This window comes from Mesocricetus auratus, unplaced genomic scaffold, assembly GCF_017639785.1.
Source record: "Mesocricetus auratus isolate SY011 unplaced genomic scaffold, BCM_Maur_2.0 Super-Scaffold_100038, whole genome shotgun sequence".
Lineage (NCBI taxonomy): Eukaryota > Metazoa > Chordata > Mammalia > Rodentia > Cricetidae > Mesocricetus > Mesocricetus auratus.
In genome coordinates this window covers 9,848,594-9,871,738 of record NW_024429216.1, presented here as the reverse complement: position 1 = coordinate 9,871,738, position 23,145 = coordinate 9,848,594, and the positions used below count along the sequence as shown (strand labels likewise).

Genomic DNA, 23,145 nt, shown 5'->3' with positions numbered 1-23,145 from the left:
GGTTAGCACTACCAATACATAAAATCTCTCCCTACAATACTCAGAGAAAATCTCACCAGATACAAAAAAAATGGAATAACACCCTGTATTTTATTGGGTCACCATGGCCAAAAGGTAGAATTCAGCAATAACTCAAATTCTAGAAAGCCTACAAACTCATGGAAACGTCATAATGCCCAACTGAATCACCCCTCGGTCAACAAAGAAATAAAGACATTAAAGATTTCTTAGAATTCAATGAAAATGAATGTACAACATACCCAAATTTATGGGACACTAAGAAAGCAGTGCTAAGAGGAAAGTTCATAGCACTAAATGCCCACATAACGAAGTCAGAGAAATCCCACACTAGCGAGTCAACAAAACACCTGAAAGCACTAGAACACAAACAAGAAACTCACCCAGCAGGAGTAGATGACAAAAATAATCAGATTGAGGGCTGAAAGCAATAAAAGGGAAACAAGGAGAACAACAGAAAGAATCATAAAACAAAGAGTTGGTTCATTGAACAAATCAACAAGATAGACAAACTTATCCAAACTAACCAAATGCAGAGAAAGAATATCAAAATTCACATAATCAGAAATGAAAAGGGGGGACAAACAGACACTGAGGAAATCCAGAAAAGCATCAGATCATACTTCAAAAACCTATACTCCATAAAGTTGGAAAATTTCAAAGAAATGGACAGTTTTCTGGATAGGTTCTATGTACCAAGACTAAATCAAGACCACATGAACAATTTAAATACCAGCACAATTCTTCACAGACATTGAAAGAACAATACTCAACCTCAAATGGAAAAAAAACACAGAATAGCCAAAACAACCCTGTACGATAAAGGAACTTCTAGCTGCACCACCACCCCTGACTTTAAACTCTACTATAGAGCTATAGTAATAAAAGCAGCTTGGTATTGGCATAAAAACTGAAAGGCGGATCAATGGCATCTAATTAAAGACCCTGATATCAATTCACACATCTATGAATACCTGATCTTTGACAAAGAAGCCAAAATGGTGAAATGGAAAAAGGAAAAGCTCTTTAAGAAATGATGCAGGCATAACTGGATGTTAACATGCAGAAGATTGCAATTAGAACCGTGTCTATTGCCATACACAAAACTCAAATCCAAGTGGATCAAGGACTTCAACATAAACCCAGCTACATTGAACCTGATAGAGGAGAAAGTGGGAAGTGGCCTGGAATGATTGGCACAGGAGACCACTTTCTAAATCTAACACCAGAAGCACAGACACTGAAAGCAACAATCAATAAATGGGACCTCCTGAAACTGAGAAGCTTCTGTAAGGCAAAGGACACTGTCAATAGGACAAAACGACAGCCTACAGAATGGGAAAAGATCATCACCAACTTCTCATCCGACAGAGGGCTGATCTCCAAAATTTATAAAGAACTCAAGAAATTAGACATCAAAATAGAAAATAATCCAATTGAAAAATGGGGTTCAGAGCTAAACAGAATTCTCACCAGAAGAATCTCAAATGGTCCAAAAGACATTTAAGGAAGTGCTCAACATCCTTAGTTATCAGGGAAATGTAAATCAAAATGACTCTGAGATAATATCTTACACACCTATCAGAATGGTAAGATCAAAAATACTGATGACAGCTTATACTGGAGAGGATGAGAAGTCAGGGGAACACACCTCAACTACTTGAGAGAATGCAAACTTGTACAGACATTTTGGAAATCAGTATGATCGTTTTTAGACCCAGTGACATTACTCTTGAGCATTTACCCAAAAAGATAAAAATGTAGATTATTATATCTACTTTCAAACTAAAAAAACCACTAGTCTAAAATATTTTACATTGGTATGGATTTTCATATACTGATACAAATTTAATTATTTTTGTTATTCTGTATATATGTTTTTACTCATGTAAGGTATTTTGTATATTGATACAAATTTAACCCTATTTTTGTTAGACTGTATTATATGTTTCTATTTCTTGTTTAAGGTATTGTACCTTAAACAATGGTGCTAATTTGTAAATGTAAAGTTCTAGTCCTTGAAAACTATTTAGGATAATAAAGAAATACAGGTTAATTGCTAGACATATATAACAATCAAACTTACAGTCATGCTAAGTATGTTTTCAAGGTCAAACTGAGACATATTTTAAGTAGACAGATGGTCTTCAAACATTTTAGAGACCTACAGATTACAACTGTTATTTTGAGATAGAGTTTCTCTGTGTAGCCCCAACTGTCCTGGAACTCACTCTGTCGTCCAGGCTGGCCTCGAACTCACAGGAATCCCTCTGCCTCTGCCTCTGCCTCTCTGCCTCTGTCTGTGTCTCTCTGCCTCTGCCTCTCTGCCTCTGCCTCTGCCTCTGCCTCCTGAGAGCTATGATTAAAGGGGTGTGCCGCCACTGCCTGACTCAGAACAAGATGTTTTAATGTTTTAGTAACAGGGATTTCCATGATGGTGAGACATGTCTGCTCCTGGCAGCACTAATCCACTTCATAAAATGATAACTGAAGAACCTCCATATGGAGTCTGTTTTCTTCATGGCAAAAGCTAGAAATTTGGGCAAGAAACTGCCCTTGCCTCAACTTCTGACAGAATGCTGTCCAAACTGGACAGACAGGAAACAAGAGTCTGCCTCAGAGCAGGGCAGTTCTTTAAAAACATTCCTGCTTCACAGAAAAGTCTGTCAGATATTCTAGGTCTGGAAGCTGAAGATGGATGCCCAATGTTGCAGAGGAACAGATGTCTCTGTCGTTTCTATAGTTTTGGAAATTTCTTGCTCTGCACTTCGGGCTTACTCAGGTAATGTTATATACTTCCCGGGTCTCTGATGGAGTTGAGGACTAGATAGTTATACTTACAGTTTCCCTTAGTCACGATAGAAAGTAAATTAGGTACAAAACTTTGAACTCATCAAGGGAGGATAGATAATAGAATATTTTCTTTAAATTTGCTAAATACTAATGAACTGGACATTATAAATGTATTTCTTACTTGGTAACTGTTCTTATTGTATATAGTTTTGTATTGTTAGAGTTGAAGCCTTTCCTTTTTATGTAGATAAAAGGAAAAAATGTTGCAGGAGAATTGTCCTTACAGCCAATCCACTGTGTCAATAAAGCCACATTGAATCTAGGATGGAGTCAGCAATTGGCTGACCAGGATTAGCCTTAAAGTACTTCAGGGTAGCTAGAGAGGACAGGAAGAGACTCAGGAGAAGTTTGGGGGAATTTCTGGTGCTGGAGTTCAGAATGTGGAGATAGGGTCAGGCAGTCAAATCACTCTGCTTTCCTTGGATTTTGCAGGTCTGACTCACAAGCTTTTATTCGACTAGAACAAATTAGGTAATCTTTTCATCTGTCAGCTACACCGAGCAATGTAACCACCCATCTGTCCTGAGTCAAGACTCTGTAACCTGAGGGACTATGGCAGAAAGCAGTCTGGGATTGATTGGCTGATTTGAGCTATTAGGGACACTGTTAACTTCACCCATTAATATTACAGCCTGGAAGAAAACAGGAAAGACAGACAGAGAGACATCCCTGAGAAAACTTTTTAATTTTAGTTCACAAGGCCAACAAGACCATATTCACAGTAATGTTAAGAAAGAGACTGCTGGGGTCTAGGGTCTGATGTAGGACGTTAGGGACTTTGCTGGTCTCTCTGGTCTTTCATGAGTTGTAACACATTCTGACATGGGCTTTACAACCATGCTGCTGCCTGTGAGTCACCCACACTGTTATGCTCACTAAGGTTCACTAAGCTAGACTAGGCTTTAACTGTCTTTGGTGTCTCATAGTTGCCACCTGTGTGGTTGAGGTAGTTTGGAAGTAAAAGACCCCATAGTCTCATAGGGAGTGGCACTATTAGGTGTGGCTCTGTTGGAGTGGGTGTGGCCCTGGAGAAAATGTGTAACTGTGGGGTGGGCTTTCAGGTTTCTGATGTCAGGGCGACTGCTGAGTGTCTCAGCTGACTTCCTGTTGTCTGCAGATGCAGGACTCTCAGCTCCAGCCCCATGTTTCTGGCACACCCCCATGCTCCCGATCACAGCACTCATGGTCTGGACCCCTGAAACTTCAAGCAAGCCACCCCGTTAAATGTTTTCTTCATAAGAGCTGCAGAGGTCATTGTGTCTCTTCACAGCAATGAAAACCCCAGGACAGTGGTGAAAGCTGTTTCTTCACATCTCCTAGGAAAAGTCACACAATACCATCCCCCACTGACCTGACATCATGAGGTGTTGATTTTTCTTAGTTCACTTAGCATATTATCCTCCATGTCCATCATGGTGTCAAAATGCAGAATTTACTCCTTTAAAAGCTCAGTTGTGTTACAGTGTGTTTCTATGTCAGATTTCTTTTACTACTCATCCACTGATGGACACTTAACATTCCATGTCTTCCTTCTTCAAGTGATAAAGAAAGGATTGATGTAGATTTTGCTCTGTCTACATCCTGGAGGGGGACAGCTGGATGACACAGCTGGCAATGCCTTTGATGCACAGGAAAATTCACTTTTCATGAGGTCAAATGTGTTGTCTGCCCGTTGTTGCCACCTCTGCTTTTGTGTCACAGTCCAGAGTGTCACTGCCAAATCCAATGTCACGGACCTTACAGCACAGACTCTCTTCTGGACGTTTTATAATGATACTTCTTACATTTAGGACTTGGAACCACTTAGAGTCAATGTTTGTAAAACGTGTTGAAGAATGGGACTTGGGCACGGACAACCCTTTCCCTCCTCATCTGCTGTACTGCTCAACTCTTAGCGTACTTGTCAAAGATCATTTGGCCATAGAGAGCTGGACCGAGGGATGTTCTGACTCTGTGCCCTTTCTTGTTGTGGCTGTGCTGGGTTTTGCTGCTGGTGGTTGTTTTTGAGCTGGGGTGTTACTATGTGACCCAGTCTGCCTTGGAACTCACTCAGTAGTCTAGCCTGATCCTTAGCTCATAGCAATCCTCTTGTCTCCGTCCTTCAACTCCTGGGGTTACAGGCATGGAACCCCACAGATGGCATCATATTTCGTAGTTTTATATACGGTATCTATTTAGTGATTATTCACTGGTGGGAGGAGCCTGGAGAATCCCTAGGTTGTATCCACAGCTCTGAGGCCTGTGAAGGGAGTGTGGTATCTGTTGCAATACAGGCCTAACAGTCTTTTCCAGTCAGGAATGAGAGTCACCCACCATAGAAGGTTTGTCTTCATACCCCTGGCTGAAAGCTCTGGGAGTTGGGGGTCTGTATTGGCAAGCTGTATATCAACTTGACTCAAACTAACTCATTTGGGGACATGAAACCTCTGTTGAGAAGATGCTGCCTTCCACCAGACTGACCTGTGGAAAACCTGGGGACATTTCCTTCAAAGGACTGATGTGGATGGGTCCACCTCCCTGGCAATACTGCCAAGCCTGGGGAGGTGGTCCTGGATTGTGGCATTTTATCACCTCAACAGAGACAGTAACTAAGACAGAGTCCCTGAGAGGAAAAGGTGGTCATTTAGAGTACACTCAGTCTTGACATTCTGTCAATTAACTCCTGGCCACAAGAAACCAGAAAGATGACTACTCACATCCACCACAATGAGGACAATGAGAAAATGATTAGCACACTTAAAAACACTAATATTGACATAAAAAGCTATATGGATTTCCCCCATCTTGAGGGGCTCCAAGAACTGCCAGACTAGACGTGACTTAGGCTGCAGGCTAACGCACCCTCCTTCTCCCTCCACAGGCAAGGACAACCTAGAAACCCAGTACTTATGAGAAAACAGGGAGAGCAAACCCTGCTGATTGCCTCTCCTCTCCTAAGCTAACTTCTTATAGGAAGTGCATCCCCAAAGGAGCACACAGATACCTCACAACATCACAGAGTTCTTTTCCAGGGGCCCAGTGAGGATGGATTTATTGTGATGCTTTTATCTTTTCTCTCCATGATAGATAAACCTCAAAAAAAGAAATTTCAGCTCTCCTTGGGGAGTACCATTGGCATTGTTGCTCAATGTTTGCTGGCACTGGCTGCGCTAATAATTCTCGTGGTTTTCCTGTCAACAACCAGTCGTGGCAGGTACAGGGACTTACACTCTTCTAGCTATACCTGCATGTCCTCCATGCTTGGGAGAGTGAAGGGCTTCCTCCCCCTGCCCTAAGGGCCCCATCTTCTTCTCTTTGCTGTCTGCTTCTCAGTCATGTCTATGGTCCTCACATCACCGCCTTCCTGTGTCCTCTACACCACTGTCTGTGGGTCATGGTCACTCCTTTCCCTGAGAAGGTTAAAAATGCATTGTCTTCCTGTTTCAACAGGAAGCCGGGTAAAGAGGAAAACGTAAATCAAATGAAGGATGACATAAAACAAGCAGATGATAAGCCAAGCAACGTCAAAGACACCCCCAAAGACACCCACAAAGACACCCACAAAGACACCCACAAAGTGGAACAGGCTAAGAAGAAGGTAAGCTCTCTATATTTTGTGAACACAGCAACAGGGTGGAGGGACAGACTGAGGCAGCCTAGTGGAGGCAGAAGGCTCAGGATCCCCAGGGACAACCAGTGAGAAAAAAGTTCCTGCCAGTGGGAGACAAAGGGGGTATGGTGTGAAGACAGAATGTGCCGAGCACTGAAAAGAAGAGATGTCTGGACTCGGGATGTCCCACTCCCCCGTGGGACCCCCAGCACCAGTCAGGAAGACAGCAGACACGACAGGGTGAGAGGATCAGACACTAGGAGGGGCCCCGTGAGACTGGGAAAGGAGGCAGCAGTAAGAGAGGAGTGGCAGCCATGGTGTGAACACACAGCAAGGACACCTCGCGGCTCCCAGTTATCATCGGCTCCCAGGGTCCTTCCCAACTCAGAACCAAACACAGGTGACAGTCTCTCCTCTTCATTTAGAACCAGATGTAAGAACATTCTCAGTGAGGACAATCGGACACCGTCCACTCACAGTAAGTAAAGGCACTGACCCTAGGGAAGCCAGAAGGTTCCACCACCTACCTGTCCTTCCCTGGCATCCTGAACACCAGCCACTGTCTCCTGTCTGACTTACAGAGCAGATCGCATCTTCCCAGCCTCTAGTTGGAATTTTCTTTGGGACACCAACCAGCTCCCAAATAAAGACATGGAGACTCATTCGTTATGAATGCTCGGCCTCAGCCTAGCTTGTCCCACTAACTCCGTTACCTTGATGTAACTGTTTCTATTCATCTATGTTTTGCCTCAGGGATTTTTACCTTTCTTTCATCCTGTATCTCCTATTTCCCTGCTTCCTCCCTGTCTGTCTGTCTGTCTGGCCCACGGCATCTCCTTGGTGTCTCTTTTTCTTTCTTTCCCGAGGCTAAATTCCCCCTCCCACTTTCTCTCCCTGCCCAGAAGCCCCAGCTACACCTCCTCCCTTGCTATTGGCCACTCAGCTTTTTATTAGCCCAATCAGGTATCTTGGTCAGGCAAGCTAAAACAGCAACACATCTTTACATAGTTCAACAAATAATTGCGCAACACCAGCCTTCAGGTCTGTAGGTCTTCACCGCCTTCCCAGCCACGGGAGACCAAGCCAGTGCTGAAGGGAGACTCAGTCCACCTAGGCTAGACTGGCCTGAGGGAACCACATGTCCAGGAATAAGTTCCTCACCCTAATGCCTTCCCTGATACATGTGAAGGTTGTAGTCTTTCATTCTCCCTTTCGAGACTCTCTGCTGCATGTGTGCCATGGGCCTACATGGGAGCTGGTTCACACAAACAAACACAAAAACCTGGATTCAGGTGGATGAGACAGATTAGTGGGTAAAGCGCAGTTTACAAATGTGATCCCTGATTGCATCCAGGGATCCAGAGGTCAAAGAAGAGACCCAGACCCGGGCTGCATGCTGTCCTTGAGATGCACACGTGTTCTGTCTGTCTGTCTGTCTGTCTGTCTGTCTGTCTGTCTCTCACTTTGTCTTTCAGACTGGCTGTAACGATCATATTTTTCAGATGGATGAAGCTTCATATTATTTCCTGAAGATCAATGCCTGGCAACCCAAAGCACTAACTTCAGGCTCCCCATCTCCTCCAGCAACAGCAACCGTCTTCCAAAGTAAAAACACATGGATGGGACGCGTCCCGGAAGCTGTGCTGCTCATCTATTCCCAGTCTCCTGACCCTCCCTAGGGGGGTGGAGGAGGAGATAACCTCACTGACACAACCCTGCAGCCCCAGGCCTCAGAGTCAGCAGAGAGAAAGGCAGATAACGGACTCGGTGGCCGGGGATACAGGGAAGGGATTGTGGGTGAAGGACCGCACCTTTAGACCACAGCAGCAAGAGTAGTTTATGGAGTCCACTGTAGCAGGGGAACCAGAAAACTGCCAGTGTCGAGAATAACGGGCTGTGGTAGGGGGTGGCCTCCACTGCGGAAAGTCCTCTGACAGTTAGACGACCACGTGTGCAGTTCCCGGCATGTGGTCTCTGCCACCAGAAGGGTGACAATGTAGATAGGCTTGTGTACAGTTTCAGGAGTCCAGTCGGAGCCACTCTGCACCTGTTTCCTGTCATGGCATTTCTGCTGTACAAAATGCAGGCCATGAAAGCCAAGGTCCTGCCAACAGGTACCGTCCTGGTTGGTCACAGCTGCAGGTCCATGGTGGAGAGCTACAAGCTCCAATGCATGTCCATGGGGGATTCCAGGTCACCTCTCAGCTGTGACTTGTTCCCTAGTCCCACAAAGCTAGGTGGCCAGGCCTTCAGCAAGCACATGAAGCCGTCCTCGATGTTTGCCCACTCTGTTCCCAGGTCTCCCTTGCAGGGACTACTGCCACCTCAGCTCCCTGGAGCTGTCCAGGGTCCTGTCACACTCCAGATTCTCCTCTTGATCCCACTTCCCCCTTTGTCACCACCCATCTGTGTCATCCTCCACTCTCACTCTGTCTGTCTTCCTGGACACTTCCGCCTCACCCCTGTGCGGGAGAGCAGAGACAGAAAAGGCTGCATCAGCAAAAAGACTCCAAGTCCGTCCCCACCTGACTTCATACAGTGGAGAGTACTCAACAGACGCCAGGGATGGGGCTGGAGAGGGACCAGGGCTGGGGCTGGAGAGGGGCCAGGGATGGGGCTGGAGACGTGGTTCTGTGGATACAAGCACTGGACGCTCTTCCAGAGGACTCGGATCCCCATCAACCACACAGCTCACAACCTTTTGTAACCAGTCTCAGGGGATCTGATGCCATCTTCAGGTCTCAGTGGGTACCAGACAGACATGATGTACAGACATAAATGCTGGCAAACCACCACCAATCACCACTACCACCTCCATCACCACACACACACACACACTCACACACACACGCGCACACACACACACACGCAGGCATGCACACCACAGGTATAGAGAGACAAAGGCAGGAAGCATATATAAACATAGAAATGACTGCTAAGAAATGTCCTACAGAGGGACTGTGGATCCTACCTTCTACCTAAGAGCTGAGAGATCAAATGAAGATCCAAATGACAGCACTTCAGTTGGTCACCTAGTACTCATGTGACGTGGCCCTCATCTTGGTTAGTGACATCATGGAAATATTTGCCAGTATCACTGTGCCCTCAGAGGATTACTGCAGTCCTAGGACTTTCTGGGTCACAGGAGTCAGGCCCACATCCCAGTCCTCTTCTCCCAGTTTTTTCTGTTTTAATTTCATCTTCCAGTATCCCTAATGGGATCATGGAATTGAGAGACTCCAGCATGGCTGTATTACCACAGGATAAAAAGCCAAAGTATTTCCTGTTTTATGTAGGGTTTTTCTGGGGGGGGGGAGATTCAAGATGGATTTTCTGTGTAACAGCTTTGGTTATCCTGGAATTGGCTTTGTAGACCAGGCTGGCCTTAAACTCATTGTGATTTGCCTGCCTCTGCCTCCCAAGTGCTCTGATTAAGGGTGTGGGCCACCACCTCCACATTTCCTGTATGTCTTAAGAAGGCAATATCCAAAACTCCATGGTGCATTTTTGGCACATTGTTTTGCATGATCTATTCACTGTTTTCTAGAGGAGACTTAAGAGTTTTCCCAGCCATATGCCTTCAACTCTACCAACAGGAGCTAACACTTTGAAAAGGTTAGACCTGAGAAGACTGATCAGAATGGAGTCCTTCCTTTGAAGGCCAGAGCAGGCTGACATGAGACACAAGGGAGAGGGCGTGGCTCCTCCTCCTTTGGTCTGTGCTGGGAGCTACACAGTGGTGAGCTCCTCCACACCTTTAGACTCTGTAGTGGGCAGATGCAGGTGAGCAGGCTAAGGGTGAAAGAGGGGAAGCCCTCGTCTGCCCCAGGGAACTAAGGACACAGACGGGGAGGGCTTGCTATGACCTGGGGAAGCCAGAGAAGTGTCACCAGGACACAGAAGTGCAAAGTGATCTAAGACTTTGATTTGCAGCTGAAGGAGGTGGCAGGAGGTGGTGGCCGATGTGGGGTGGAGTTGAGCGGGTGATGCCCATGGCCAGTTAGAGGATTTGCCTCCTACAGAGTCTGCTTTGCAGACATAGGTGCTTAGGACAGGAGGAGAGGCAACAAGGACAGAGACCTGGATTATTCAGTTCAGGAGATCTCCCGGTTCACACAGCCTTGATTATCCTCTCCTCAGTGGTGTTTATCAGTGACATGCTCCTATGACAAGGAGGAGCACAGTGGCCCATGGCACACATGCAGCAGAGAGTCTCGAAAGGGAGGATGAAAGACCACAACCTTCACATGTATTGAGGAAGGCATTAGTGTGAGGAACTTACTCCTGGACACGTGGTTCCCTCAGGCCAGTCTAGCCTAGGTGGACTGAGTCTCCCTTCAGCACTGGCTTGGTCTCCCGTGGCTGGGAAGGCGGTGAAGACCTACAGACCTGAAGGCTGGTGTTGCGCAATTATTTGTTGAACTATGTAAAGATGTGTTGCTGTTTTAGCTTGCCTGACCAAGATACCTGATTGGGCTAATAAAAAGCTGAGTGGCCAATAGCAAGGGAGGAGGTGTAGCTGGGGCTTCTGGGCAGGGAGAGAAAGTGGGAGGGGGAATTTAGCCTCGGGAAAGAAAGAGAGACACCAAGGAGATGCCGTGGGCCAGACAGACAGACAGACAGGGAGGAAGCAGGGAAATAGGAGATACAGGATGAAAGAAAGGTAAAAATCCCTGAGGCAAAACATAGATGAATAGAAACAGTTACATCAAGGTAACGGAGTTAGTGGGACAAGCTAGGCTGAGGCCGAGCATTCATAACGAATGAGTCTCCATGTCTTTATTTGGGAGCTGGTTGGTGTCCCAAAGAAAATTCCAACTAGAGGCTGGGAAGATGAGATCTGCTCTGTAAGGCTGTGACCTCCTCTGACACTGTTCCCAGGTCTGGAGCTCCTAGCTCCCTTGATGCTGCTGGGAGCCTGAAGCTGGACCAGCTTTCGATGCTGCTGGGAGCCTGAAGCTGGACCAGCTTTCGATGCTGCTGGGAGCCTGAAGCTGGACCAGCTTTCGATGCTGCTGGGGGCCTGAAGCTGGACCAGCTTTCGATGCTGCTGGGGGCCTGAAGCTGGACCAGCTTTCGATGCTGCTGGGGGCCTGAAGCTGGACCAGCTTTCGTTGCTGCTGGGGGCCTGAGGCTCCTGGCTGCCTTGACACTGCTCCATGCCTAAAGCTCTGGCCTTCCTCGCTATAATTTCTATAGGTAGAATTCTTGTTTTAATAATAATGCACCCTACGTTGGCAATACTTACAAGAACTGCCTTGTACAGGGACATTTAAACGATGAAACCAAGTCTTCACCTTTGGGCCTCCCAGAGAGGTGGTAGCATAGAGTCACATGTGGAAATAGCTAAGGACCCGTTTTACATGAAAACTCTGTTACATGTTGAGAGAGCATTCAGAGGACCCATACAAAGTACAGCATGTATGTGAGCTTATTAGGAAAGATTGTCTCTTTAAAATTACCCTTCCTCATACTTTGAAAACCTGTACTCTACAAAGTGGAAAATTTATGGGAAATGGACAATTTTCTGGACAGATATCACCTACCAAAATTAAACCAAGAACAGATAAACAACTTAAATACACCTATAACACCTAAGGAAATAGAAATAGTTATCAATAGTCTCCCAATCAAAAGAAGCCCAGGCCCACATGGATTCAGTACAGAATTCTACCAGAAATTCAAAGAAGATCTAATACCAACACTCCTCATATTTTCCCACACAATAAAAATAGAAGGAACATTGACAAACTCTTTTAATGAGGCTACAATTACTCTGATACCCAAAAAAAAGACGTAACTGTGAAAGAATTACAAACCAATTTCCTCATGAACATAGATGCAAAAATACTCAAAAAGTACTGGCAAACTGAATCCAAGACCATCCACCATGACCAAGCAGGATTCATCACAGAGATGCAGGGATGGTTCAACATATGAAAATCCATCAGTGTAATCTACCATATAAACAAGCTGAAAAAGAAAAACCACATGCTGAAAAAGCCTTCGACGAAATTCAACATTTCAGTATAAAGTTCATGGAGAGAATAGGGATAGAAGGAACATACCCAAACATAGTAAAGGCAATATACTGTAAACTGACACCCAACATCAAACTAAATGGAGAGAAACTCAAGGAAATCCTACCAAAATCAGGAACAGGACACAGTTGTCCATTCTCTCCGTATCTATTCAACATAGTATTTGAAGTTCTAGCTATAGCATTAATACAACAAAAGATCAAAGGGATACAAATTGGAAAAGAAGTCAAATTCTCACTATTTGCTAATGATATAATAGTTTATGTAAGTGACCCCAACAATTCTACAAGAGAACTCCTACAACTGATAACCGCCTTTAGTAATGTAGCAGGATACAAGATTAACTAAAAAAAATCAGTAGCCCTCCTATATACAGATGACAAATTGGCTGATAAAGAAGTCAGAGAATCATCACCCTTTAAAATAGCCACAAATAATATAAAATATCTGAGTAACTCTAACCAAAGAAGTGAAAGACCTGTATGACAAGGACTTCAAGTCTTTAAAGAAAGAAATCAAGGAAAATACCAGAAAATGGAATCCATGCTCTTGGATAGGTAGGATCAGCATAGTAAAAATGGCAATCCTAACAAAAGTAATCTACAGATTGAATGCAATCCCCATCAAAATCCCAGCACAATTCTTTACAGCACTTGAAAGAACAATATTCAACTTTATACGGAAAAACAAAAACCCGGGACAGCCAAAACAATCCTGTACATTAAGGGATCATCTAGGAGCACCATCCCAGACTTCAATCTCTACTATAGAGCTATAGTAATGAAAACAGCTTGGTATTGGCATAAAAACAGACAGGTAGATCAAAGGAATAGGATCCAAGACCCTGATATCAATCCACACACATATAAACACCTATTTTTTTGGCAAAGAAGCTAAAAACGTAAAATTGAAAAAAGAAAACATATTCAACAAATGGTGCTGGTATAACTGGCTGTTAATATGTAGAAGAATGCAGATAGAGCCATGTCTATCCCCATGCACAAAACTCAAGTCCAAATGGATCAAAGACCTCATAAATCCAGCTGCACTGAACAGCATAGAAGAGAAATTAGGAAATGCACTTGAACACATAGGCACAGTAGACCACTTCCTAAATAGAAAACCAGTAACACAGACACTGAGAGCAACAATTACTAAATGGGACCTGTGAAAATAAGAATCTTCTGTAAAGCAAAGACCATGGTCAACAAGACAAAACAGCTCCCAACAGAATGGGAAAAGATCATCAGCAACCCCACATCTGACAGAGGGCTGATCTCCAAAATATAAAAGAACTCAAGCACATCAAAGTACCAGATAACAGTTTAAAAATGGGGTACAGATCTAAACAGAATTCTCAACAATCTCAAATGTTGGAAAGACACTTAAGGAAATGCTCAACATCCTTAGCCATCATGGAAATGCAAATCAAAATGACTCTGAGATTTCATCTTATACAGATCAGAATGGCTCTTATCAAAACCACTAATGGCAGCATATTCTGTGGAGAAAGGGGAACACTCCTCCATTGCTAGTGGAAGTACAAACTTGTATAGCTGCTGTGGAAATTAGTATGTAAATTTCTCAGAAAGTTAGGGATCAACTTACCTCAAGACCCAGAATACTACTGTTGGGCATATACCCAATGGAGACACATTCACACCATGAGGACATTTGCTCAATTATGTTCATAGCAACATTATTTGTAAGAGCCAGATTTTGGAAACTGTCTAGATACCACTCAACTGAAGAATGGATAAAGAAAATGTGGTATGTTTACACAATGGAGAACTACATAGTGGTAAGAAACAATGACATCCTAAAACTTGCAGGCAAAGGGACAGAACTGGAAAAAAACATCCTGAGTGAGGTAACCCAAAACCAGAAAGACAAATATAGTATGGACTTACACATAGGTGGATAACAGACATAAAGCAAAAGATTCCCAGCCTACAATCCACAACCCCAGAGAAGGTAGAGCCCTCATCCAGAAACAGATGGAAGCAGATGCAGAAATCCACAACTAACCAATGGGCCAAGCTCCTGGGGTACAATGGAAGTGAGGGAAGAGAGATAATATGAACAAAGGAGTCAAGACCACGATGGGGAAACCCACAGAATCAGCTGACCCGAGCTAGTGAGAGATCACTGACTCAGGTCTGACAAATGGGGAACCTGCATAAGACCAAATTAGACTCCCTGAATACAGGTGACAATGGTGTGACTGGGATAATATATGAGTTCATTGGCAATGGGTCCAAGATCTAACACTGATGAACTTTTAGTTTAAAATATCTTCTTGCTAGTCAGTGAACATACTTTGCTTTAAAATTTAAAAGCTGGAGCCGGGCGGTGGTGGCGCACGCCTTTAATCCCAGCACTCGGGAGGCAGAGGCAGGCGGATCTCTGTGAGTTCAAGGCCGGGCTGGACCGACAGCCTCCAAAACAATACAGAGAAACCCTGTCTCGTAAAAACCAAAAAAAAATCTAAAAGCTGGAATGAAACTATTTTAGAGTGAACAAAGACTTGGATACTCCTGGCCAAGAACTAAATGCACTAAAATCTAATAAAACACTGGAAAGGGGTTCAACATCACCAGTCTCTGTGGAGCTGCAGATCAAGTGGCAGTTGGTATAAAACCTCAACTGTTACAGTCTCACCTCAGCACAGATCTACTAGATCCTCAAGGGCAGCTGCACACTGGGACCTTTCCTGGGAAACTTGATGCTCAGCTCCTGACAGCATTTGGAGCTTGGCTGCCATCCTTGTGCAGCCCAGACGTGAGCTGCAGGTCTCCTCATGAACACCAGGGGCGGCAATACACCACATGTCAACAGGGAAAACTCTCCCTGAGGTGGGAAGCTATCTTGTAAACTTGTCTCCATCCCAATTCCAACAGCTGGAGCTCCCTCACATAATCACTTCCTGTGTCTCTGAGAAGCCCATTCTGCAAGAGGACCCCATGTAGTTCTCTCCCTCTTCACCTCATCTGTGAGGAAATAGGGGAGATCACGGGGCAATCAGCAACGAGAACAAGGTATCCAGAAAGGTCAGGGAGGGCATGGGCAGACCTGAATCACATTCAGTCATCACAGGAGGCTGGGGGATGAGGGTGTCTCCCCGTGCCCTCCAGAGGAAGCAGGAGCACACAGTCCTCTTTCTAGGACACACAGGTCACCTCCTCCTGCCCACCAGGATATACAACCCCTGACAGAACTTGTATGCCTGGATCAGACTGGCGACTGGTGACACCAATGACAATGGATCCGGGCCCTCAACAGTCATCACTCAGTAGACCTTTTCCAATCACTAGAGACAACTCCACCCCCTGCCCAGAGTAACTCCCACCTTCCCAGAGATTTGGGAACACAGGGCAGATTGGGCTCAACTGGGTCTCTGCATCACAAGGAAACACACTCTTGGCTGTAGAAGTGCAGGGACTCCCTCTGGTGCTGACAGACAAGGTCAGGACACAGCAGAGGGCAGCCCTGGTGTGAGCTGTTGTTTCTAGGAACACGGGACACTTCTCAGTCTTGTGACTCAAAGTGTGTTCTAGAACACTGAACCAGAAAGGAATAGGACTGGAGGCAGAACTTACACAGACTCCACCCCAGCCCATGTGACTCCAGGAGGTGCCTCCTCGGGGAGGAGGCTCAGGCCTGGGAAGATAAGCAGAGCAGACAGCAGAGCTGCCAGGCTTGACAGCAGCCTGAGAGACAAACCTCTCCAGAGGAAGGGCTAACAGGCAGCAGAGACTATGGAGCTCACCTCAGCCCCTCTCCACAAAGGGCAGGTCCCCTGGAGGGGTCTCCTGCTGGCAGGTGAGGAGACATTCCTGGGGGTGGAGAGCAGAGACGGGGTGGGGTCCCTGGGAGAGAGAAAGAGCCTGAGAAGGGCCATCTGGCTTCTGCTTGGAGCCTGAGAGCAACAGGAAGCTCACAGTGAAAGTTAATTGCTAAGTGGGGAGGGAAACTCAGCTGTTCCCCCTCGTAAGTTCATCAGCACTGGCCCCTGTGTCCTGAAGACTGACGGTCACAACTCTGTCAGGTGACTCTCCAAGTAAAATTCAAACTGGGGTCAGTAAGCAGCAACATGACATAGGACCCTGAGAAATCTGCAAATAAACCCCAGGCTCTGGGACACTGACTGCTCACAGGTGTCTGAGATGTTCCGGGCAGTGGGGTTTAAACCAAAATCAGACTAGTCCTCCTCACAAAGGCCTAGTGCTACTGGCCATGAAGACAGCAGCAAGGACATCTAGAAGGTGGCCTCAGGGGTGACAAGCACTTCAGAAGAAACAGAGCAGGGAAAGGGCAGAAAATGAAGGCAGAGAGTCTGTAGAGGAGGAGGTCAGAGAAGACATGCCTACACTCCCCATAGATTCTGAGTGTGAGCAGGGATCTGAGGGAGTGAGTGGTGAGCTGTGTAGACACCCGAGCAGACACTGTCATTCAGGGGACAGATTTGGGGGTTCTGAGGGATGGAGGTGATGCTGCTGACCTCCCACAACAGGACGCCCACACACCAAGGCTGAGAGTTGAGCGCACGCTGGTTTCACATTTCTAGAAAATGCAAAGATCCTATGGTTGATAGATTTTCTCTCTTCCCTCTTAGCCTCACTTCTAACCTACTGGAACTCTCCTGTCAGTGGCCAAGTCACGGTTGAAGCAGTTCCTCAAACGTTCTTCTACAGGTCCACAATCTGCCAGCGACTCTCAAAGCCTCTTCCCCTGGCACAAGAGGAAGGATTTGGTTGTGAATAATGATTTTGCACAATTTCTAATACCTCTCAATACAAATAAAGCAGGGCCTGCATACAGAGGCAGAGAGAGAACATACCAGAATGGATTCTTGCTCTTCTAGGGTGTCAGTAAGAATGACACAGGAACCTACACATTACGTATGCTAATGGAAAACTTTGATAATCCGACAGAACCCGTGCAGTTCAATTTAATTATCTGTAACCTCTGGGAAGTGGGGGGACATGATCCTACTCCACACACAGGGTTGTCAGTCCTGGATGACTCTGTGTTATGGTCCCCACATTGTGGTTCAATCATTTAGTAAAGGACACAGAGGGGAGAAAACAGCAATAAATCAGGATGGCTCTCTGGAATCCACGCTCAGAGAAGAGGCGTGAGGTACCTGAGCCCAGGCATGACAGACTCTGCCCAGGGTCTTAGATGCTCATCATGAACACAGCTTTGAGAAAGATGCTTCAGGACTCAGGCAGGGCCTGGCTGAGGAAACCATCAGAGTCTCACAGAGAGATGAGCACCGGAAGCTTTGTTCCAGACCTCCATCCCAGACTGGACTGGAAACCCAGGGAAGCTTGTAGACTGGGTTGGAGTTTGACCTCCCTTTGGAGCTGACAGGGGACAATGATTGATTGTAGGCTGGTGGCCTGCTGACTGTCAGCCTATGAGAGCCATGTCTGAGGTGGGTCCCCGGGCATCTCAGGGTGCTCAGCATAGGTGGGGAGGTGTGAGAGGCAGTCAGCCAGCTGTTCTGTGGTCTTCTGAGACCTCACAGGAAGGTCAAGAGCCCTGAAGAGACAGGAGGAAAAGTGTACGAATGGCAGCCCCTTGCCCTCCTCAGGTCCATCCCAGGGATTATTTCCTGCAGGCAAATGGTCGAAGATACTGCTTGATGGAAGGTCAGGTCACTTCACATTTAAGGTTAGCATGCAGGCATGGCAATGATCATTTAACTTGTGTCCTATTATAGGGAAAATGGAACAGGAAACACAGTCACTGAGTCAGCGTCACACAGGCCATGGGTGGCACAAGCTACCTGTCCACAGTACATCTCTGGCCTCCCAACCATGGAGAGCTTAGTAGGTGCCCTTCAGTCTTCTAGATCATTTCGTAGACTCAAACAACTGACAAGAATGGTCCACCTCTGTTCCTCCCCACCCGAATGCCAGCCAGATCCTGATCTGTGTGAGATCTCTGACAGGCTGTCAGGTTTCTCAGGGAAGCTCAATGGGAAGACTAATCATGACCTATGTGTAGGACAGCCCTGAAGAGCAGAGGCTTGGAGGACACTGGTCTACACTGAGCAGTGGAGGTCAGTGCAGCTGGAGGGACTCACACATTGCGTCTCAAGGCCTGCAATGGGTCAGTGAGGACCAGGAGATAAAATGAGGTCTCTGATTCCAAGGCTTGAGTCTGTCCATCCCCACACACTGCACTCAATTCCCTCACGAGAAAGCCCTTGCCTCTCCCATACACATCTCAGGAGGCCCCATGACCTCTGAGCTCTCAGCTACTCCATCTGCCTGGCATTTGCTTCCTGCCTGATTCCTTAAGGATCTGGGTAGGCATGGAGATAAGAGACTGTCTCTGGTTGGGACAGGCCCTTGCAAGAGTCAGAGGTACCAGACAGGGCAATCTTCTCTCTGTTGTCTGCACAGCACCGCTACCCAAGCCCAACATCACAAGCAACAATTCTAATCCCATGGAGGGTGAGGACTTGGTAGCTTTAATATGTGAGCCTGAGATTCAGAATACAGTCTACCTGTGGAGGATAAATGGCCAAAGCCTCTCAGAAGGTGACAGGCTGAAGCTGTCCATCGACAACAGAACTCTCACTTTACTCACTGTTGTGAGGACTGGCACTGGACCCTATGAGTGTGAAACCCGGAATCTAGTGAGCACCTCCCGAAGTGACCCATTGACTCTGAACATTACCTGTGAGTATTGCCTGTTTCATCCTGGCTACAACACCTAAATACAGATGGCTAGAGCTAGGATACTCAGGACCCTTGGGTTCACAACACAGACCCACCACACATACACCTATGCTGGCCAGGGCATCCTTGGCTAGCCCAAGCACATACAGCTAGGCCTAGCATTAGCTAGAAGGAGCTGGAGGGACTTCTTCTGCCTAGAGAGACTCAGGGTGATGGAGACAGGGGACAGCTCAGACTCAGGCTCAGTGCACACACGAGTGTACAGTGGGGCTGTCTGTGTGTTGTGCTTAGGGTGGATCAGGGCTTGTGCATGCTGCATGAATACTCTTCGACTAATCTACACCCAGCTCTGGGTGGTAGCTGTTCATCTAATGTTATAGCACAGCTAAAGAGATTCCATGGCCTTCTGCAGACCAGGATTTCCCCTTCCCTCTGCTGACATCACATGTGGCTTTCTTCTGTTTGCTCCAGATGGTCCAGATGTCCCCATCATATCCCCCTCAGATACTCATTTCCAGTCAAGGACAAACCTCAGCCTCTCCTGTCACGCAGCCTCTAACCCACCCGCACAGTACTCCTGGTCTGTCAATGGAGAGCTCCAGGCATCCTCCCAAGAGCTCTTTATCCCCAACATCACTACTAATAATAGCAGATCCTATACCTGCCTCGTCCATAACTCTGTCACTGGCCTCAATAGGACCACAGTCAAGAACATTACTGTCCTTGGTAAGTGGATCTCTGTAATGTCAGCACCAGGTGTGGAGTGCAGTCTTTTGGCTTTCTGGGAAGATGCAGAGGGATTTAACTTCCAGACTGTGTCTTTGGAATAGACAAAACTCAATCCTCCCCGAGATTCCTGCTCCATCCCTATGTCTAATGGTCTCCTGCTTCTCTGACTTCCCCTGGCTGATAGGGATGGAGCTTGGAATGTGAGGAGGGGGCTCTCCCAGCCTTGGAAAGCCTCAGCCCGGGTGAGGGACCTCCCAGGGGTCTTAAGGTCAAGATACCTTTCTGTCACTAACACAAGCACTCCTGTCCCCTCCATTTTCTTCTTATGGTCTCCATGACCTAGAAGGAACACCCAGGTCTTTCAAGTATACTCACATTCTCTTTCTCCAAATGTGAGGAGAAAACTCTGCACAGATGGGGACAGCAGATCAGAGCTCTGCTCCCAACTCAGCTCCTGTCTCTTGGGTGTCTGGCTCAGCTGACTCCATAGGATGGAAAGAGTGGGTGGAGAATGTGTCTGGGAGCCCTGCTCTGAGTCAGGGTGAACCATGTCACTCACAATTTGATGATGCTGTTTCCCTTATTCTTCTCAAGGTTTAAAAAGCAAATGTTACCAGTTGTGGTGGCACAAGCTGACAGGATTTGCTGATTGAGGCTGAGGCAGGAGGATCATGAGTTTCAAGCCAGCCTGGGCTATGCATGTTAAGAAAGCACAAAAATGAAAAACAAATGTTGGCAGTGCGTGCCTTTATTGCCCGCACTAAGGAGGGAAAGCAAGGGAGATTTTGTGAGTTTCAGGCCAGCCTGGTTTACACAGCAACTTCCAGGATAGCCAGGACTGTACAATGATTCCCTGTCTCAAAAAAAACAAAATCAGTTTCAAGAATTATAGTGGCTGGCTGTTATCAACACTGAGGCCATGCATTTCTTCTCTGTGGTATTAATCCACATTCATTGGGCAGGAAATAAAAATTTTCAGATTGAAATTCTTCAGTTTAGGATTTCTCCCAGTCCTGAGGTCTAGGCTTTAACACCTCTAAGATTAGCTTGGCCATCTTAACCCATGGCAAATTATTTAATGAAAAAGAAATAGAAAGCCATTTTATAATGTAGGGATTTGTCTGTTCACACTCACACAAAGTGTGAGACAAGAATTGGCACAAAAATCAATGGAAAAAAACATCCCCCATGAGATTTGTGGACACGTGGGCTGAAGAGGCTCCGAGTGTGGCCTCTACACACGCCCCGAGTCAGGGGTCACTGTGGGTGATCTGGGTAGCAGGAAGATTCAGCTCCCTCCTTACAGACCATATCTTGAACACAATCATGCGATCTTGCAGAGGGCCACTTCATTCTGTGGGCCCTGTGAGCTGGCGGAGATCTCTGAGGGTGAAGGACTCTCAGCTGGTCCCCTCCACTGTTCATCCACAGAGCCTGTGACCTCGCCCTCCACCCAAGTCACCAACACCACATTCAAAGAACTGGAATCTGTGTCCCTGACGTGCGACTCAAACGAAATTGGGATCTTCATCCATTGGCTCTTCAATGGCAAGGATCTGAAGCTCACGTACAGGATGAAGCTGTCTGAGAACAACAGCCCCTCTGCATAGACCATTTCAGGATGGAATATTCGGGGGAGTATGAATGTGAGGTCTCCAATCCAGTCAGTTCCAAGAGGAGTGATCCAATCCAGCTTGACATAATCCCCTATTACTCTGTAGTGTTGGGATGAGATGATTTCTTTATCAACAGTGTACAAAATGGGTAAAAGTCACAAGGAGAAAAACATGGCTCAAGATGCAAATCCAGGCAGCGTGGTGCTGGAAGCATGTTCATCTCATGATGAAACCCCAAGCAAGCTGAGCATAGTGCCGCATGCCTTTAACCCCAGCACAGCAGGGCAGAGACAGCTTGGTGTCACTGTAGTGAGTTCCAGGTTAGCCAGGGCTACGTAGTGAACCCTGTTGATGAGAAAGAAATAGACAGGGGGAGAGACAGAGAGACAGAGACAGACAGAGGCAGAGGCAGAGACAGAGACAGAGACAGACAGAGAGACATAGAGACAAACAGAGGCAGAGGCAGAGGCAGAGACAGAGACAGAGACAGAGACAGAGACAGAGACAGAGGCAGAGGCAGAGGCAGAGGCAGAGGGAACAGGATTACAGGGCCAGCCCAGATTACATTGTGATACCCTGTCAATAACAACAAAAGATCCCAATGCAGCAAATGGAAACACAGTGATTCAGAGTTTAGGGTCTGAGTCGAACACACAGTCAACTCTCAGAATCTAGTCAAACATTCATGTTAGTCTACACACCTTCCCAAACATTCAAGTCTTCTTTAGATTACTTCTAACACCTAATATGAATACTGCAGAGTCAAGTCTTATTGTGTCAAATACAGGACAAGGACAGGAGGAAACAACATTTTTCATAGCAAACATATTTTTTCCAAGTAGTTTGTTTGATCCATAAATACAAAGTCCATACTTAGGAAGGACCTGCACTGAGTTTCTTACTACATTTGCTTATTTATTCACTTTCTGTGCGTGTCCATGCCCATGTGTGGAAGTCAGAGGACCATTTGTGGGAGCCAGGTCTCTGGGGACTGGGAGTTGAATTTAGGTGGATGAGCAAGCCCTTTATCTGCTAAGCCATTTGACCGGTCCAAATTTGGTTGTACATTTATTTATTTGTGTGTGGCATCTGGGGGTAGGGACTGGGGAGCAGTATGGCAGGCACTCTTACCAAATGAGCCATCTTGGTTTTTTAAATGTTTTTATTATTTTAATTTTAAATAGCTTGTTTTACATGTCAATCCCAGTTCCCTCTCCCTCCCCTCCTCCCACACCCCTCCACCATCCCTCCCCATCCTCCCACCCTATCGCCACTTCCTTCCACATAGGGGATATCTAGAGTCTGTCATTTCACTCAGGGTAGGGTCCAGGCACTCCCCTAAGAGTCCAGGCTGAGAGAGCATCCCTCTTTGTGCTATGGGCACACGATGACTGTATTCCAGGGATAGTCACTGATCCACTGCCCAGGGTCCCATAGGTTGCCCAGGCCTCCTCACTGATTCTCACATTCAGGGGGTCTGGATCAGTCCCATGCTGGCCTCCCAGCTGTTGGTCTGGGGTCCAAGAGCTCTCCCCTGTTCAGATCAGCTATCTCTGCTGGTTTTGCCAGCCCATGCTTTGCCAATTTGCTCATCGCTCCTCTCT

At 46.4% G+C, this 23,145-nt stretch overlaps 2 protein-coding genes across 6 annotated transcripts in view; both read left to right on the top strand.

The window, feature by feature from the left end:
* LOC121135554 (carcinoembryonic antigen-related cell adhesion molecule 1-like) overlaps window positions 1–11,587 on the top strand; it is a 42,250-nt gene extending 30,663 nt beyond the window's left edge. The window contains exons 6-9 of one of the 5 annotated variants that reach the window (XM_040734585.1): window positions 5,938–6,064; window positions 6,301–6,448; window positions 6,886–6,938; window positions 11,342–11,587. In XM_040734585.1, coding sequence (XP_040590519.1) covers window positions 5,938–6,064; window positions 6,301–6,448; window positions 6,886–6,897 — 287 coding nt within the window. In that variant the 3' untranslated portion in view covers window positions 6,898–6,938; window positions 11,342–11,587. Of the gene's footprint in view, window positions 1–5,937; window positions 6,065–6,300; window positions 6,449–6,885; window positions 6,939–7,041; window positions 7,094–7,935; window positions 8,086–11,341 lie in introns of those variants that run through there. The other 4 variants (XM_040734582.1, XM_040734583.1, XM_040734584.1 and 1 more) reach the window with 4 other exon arrangements.
* A 4,514-nt stretch (window positions 11,588–16,101) lies between these two features.
* LOC121135469 (carcinoembryonic antigen-related cell adhesion molecule 1-like) lies at window positions 16,102–21,684 on the top strand. The gene is given in 6 exon segments (XM_040734252.1): window positions 16,102–16,323; window positions 17,117–17,262; window positions 18,860–19,196; window positions 19,668–19,922; window positions 21,357–21,521; window positions 21,524–21,684. Coding segments are annotated over 6 exon segments (1,101 nt in total). The 5' UTR covers window positions 16,102–16,259; the 3' UTR covers window positions 21,658–21,684.
* The last annotated feature ends 1,461 nt before the right edge of the window (window positions 21,685–23,145 follow it).